This window comes from Vigna angularis, chromosome 9 (genome assembly GCF_016808095.1).
Source record: "Vigna angularis cultivar LongXiaoDou No.4 chromosome 9, ASM1680809v1, whole genome shotgun sequence".
Classification (NCBI taxonomy): Eukaryota; Viridiplantae; Streptophyta; class Magnoliopsida; order Fabales; family Fabaceae; genus Vigna; species Vigna angularis.
This window is the reverse complement of record NC_068978.1, coordinates 5,679,040-5,680,841: the sequence shown is the minus strand read 5'-3', so window position 1 is coordinate 5,680,841 and position 1,802 is coordinate 5,679,040. Positions and strand designations below refer to the sequence as shown.

At 38.3% G+C, this 1,802-nt stretch overlaps 1 protein-coding gene across 1 annotated transcript; it reads left to right on the top strand.

Annotated features, from left to right (window-relative positions):
- The first annotated feature begins 202 nt into the window (after positions 1 to 202).
- LOC128194061 (uncharacterized) lies at positions 203 to 1,531 on the top strand. The gene is made up of 3 exons (XM_052868670.1): positions 203 to 300; positions 438 to 1,307; positions 1,507 to 1,531. The coding sequence occupies exons 1-3, from the start codon at positions 203 to 205 to the stop codon at positions 1,529 to 1,531; spliced, it is 993 nt and encodes a 330-aa protein (XP_052724630.1).
- The last annotated feature ends 271 nt before the right edge of the window (positions 1,532 to 1,802 follow it).

Below are 1,802 nucleotides of genomic sequence, written 5' to 3'. Positions count from 1 at the left end.
CGTGAACGAGAGAAAGATAAGATCAAAAGCAAAGATAGAGAACTAAGAAAAGAAAAAGAGAACTATAAAGGAAAGGAACAACGGTCTCCAAGAGAGCAAACTAGAGATTCCAAGGGTAGGGAGACTAGATGTTTTAAATGTGGGGCTAGAGGACACTATTCAACTGAGTGTCACTTCAAAAAGTCAACCTATATCCTTGAGCATGAAAATCATAGTGAGGTATCAACCTCCAGTGCGTCTGAGTTGTCCTCATCTGAAGAGGAACATGAAGCTCCACCTTATGATGGAGATCTTCTTATGGTTAGGAGACTCCTTGAAGCAAAGCATGTGGAGTTAGAAAAATCTCAACGCGAAAACCTATTCCACACACGCTGCAAAGTTTTTGATAAAACTTGTTCTATGATTGTGGATAGTGGTTCTTGTTGTAATTGTTGTAGCTTTAGAATGGTGGAAAAGCTAGGCATAACTCCTACTCCTCATCCTAACCCTTACAAACTTCAATGGATAAAAGAGGATGAAGGAATAGTTGTTAAGGAACAAGTAAGTGTACCAATTGCCATAGGCAAGTATGAAGATCACATCATTTGTGATATTGTTCCAATGGAAGCAGGTCACATCTTACTTGGGCGACCTTGGCAATATGACAAACAAGCTTTGCATGATGGGGTCACCAACAAGATCACCATCCAACACAAAGGCAAAAAGATTATCTTGAGCCTTCTTACACCATCACAAGTACGAGAGGATCAAATAATACTTAAAAAAAAATTGGATGGTGAGAAAAAGCTCAAAAATAAAACAGTTTCAAAAGAGAAGAATTTGAGTTTGTTAGAAAGTGCCTCAACCAATGTAGTTGTCCCAACAAAACAATCTAAAAATCTTTTTCTTGGGCAACCTCACTTTCTTCTCTATTGCAAAGAGACACTTGTTTCCATAAATCATCCACTTGATTCTCTTCCCAAAGGGTTACAAAAGCTTTTGAAAGAATTTGATGATTTATTTCCTAAAGAGGTTCCAAGTGGTTTACCACCTCTTAGAGGAATTGAACATCAGATTGATTTGATCCCTGGAGCTAGTCTTCCCAATAGGCCAGCTTATCGGACTAACCCTACAGAAACCAAAGAGATAGAGAGGCAAGTCCATGATTTATTGGAAAAAGGGTGGATACAAAAAAGTCTTAGCCCTTGTGCCGTGCCAGTGTTGTTAGTCCCAAAGAAAGATGGTTCTTGGCAAATGTGTACAGATTGTAGGGCTATCAACAACATTACAGTCAAGTATAGGCACCCTATTCCTCGGTTGGACGATATGTTAGATGAGTTACATGGAGCCAACATGTTCACCAAGATTGATCTTAAAAGTGGATATCATCAAATAAGAATCAAAGACGGAGATGAATGGAAAACCGCTTTTAAGACCAAATTTGGCCTCTATGAATGGTTAGTCATGTCTTTTGGCTTAACCAATGCTTCTAGTACATTCATGCGACTAATGAATCATGTCCTTCAGGAATACATCGGCAGCTTTGTTGTAGTCTACTTTGATGACATTCTAATCTATAGCAAAGGTCTTAAAGAACATCTTCACCATGTGAGGAAAGTTTTGATTTTACTTAGACAACATCACTTATTTGCCAACTTTGACAAATGTACCTTTTGTCAAGAAAGTGTCATTTTTCTGAGATTCAAAGTTGGGAAAGAAGGTGTACATCTTGATCCTAGCAAAATCAACGCTATCCAAGAGTGGCTTGTCTTGAAAACAGTGGGAGAAGTAAGAAGTTTTCTAAATCTAGCAGGTTTCTATAG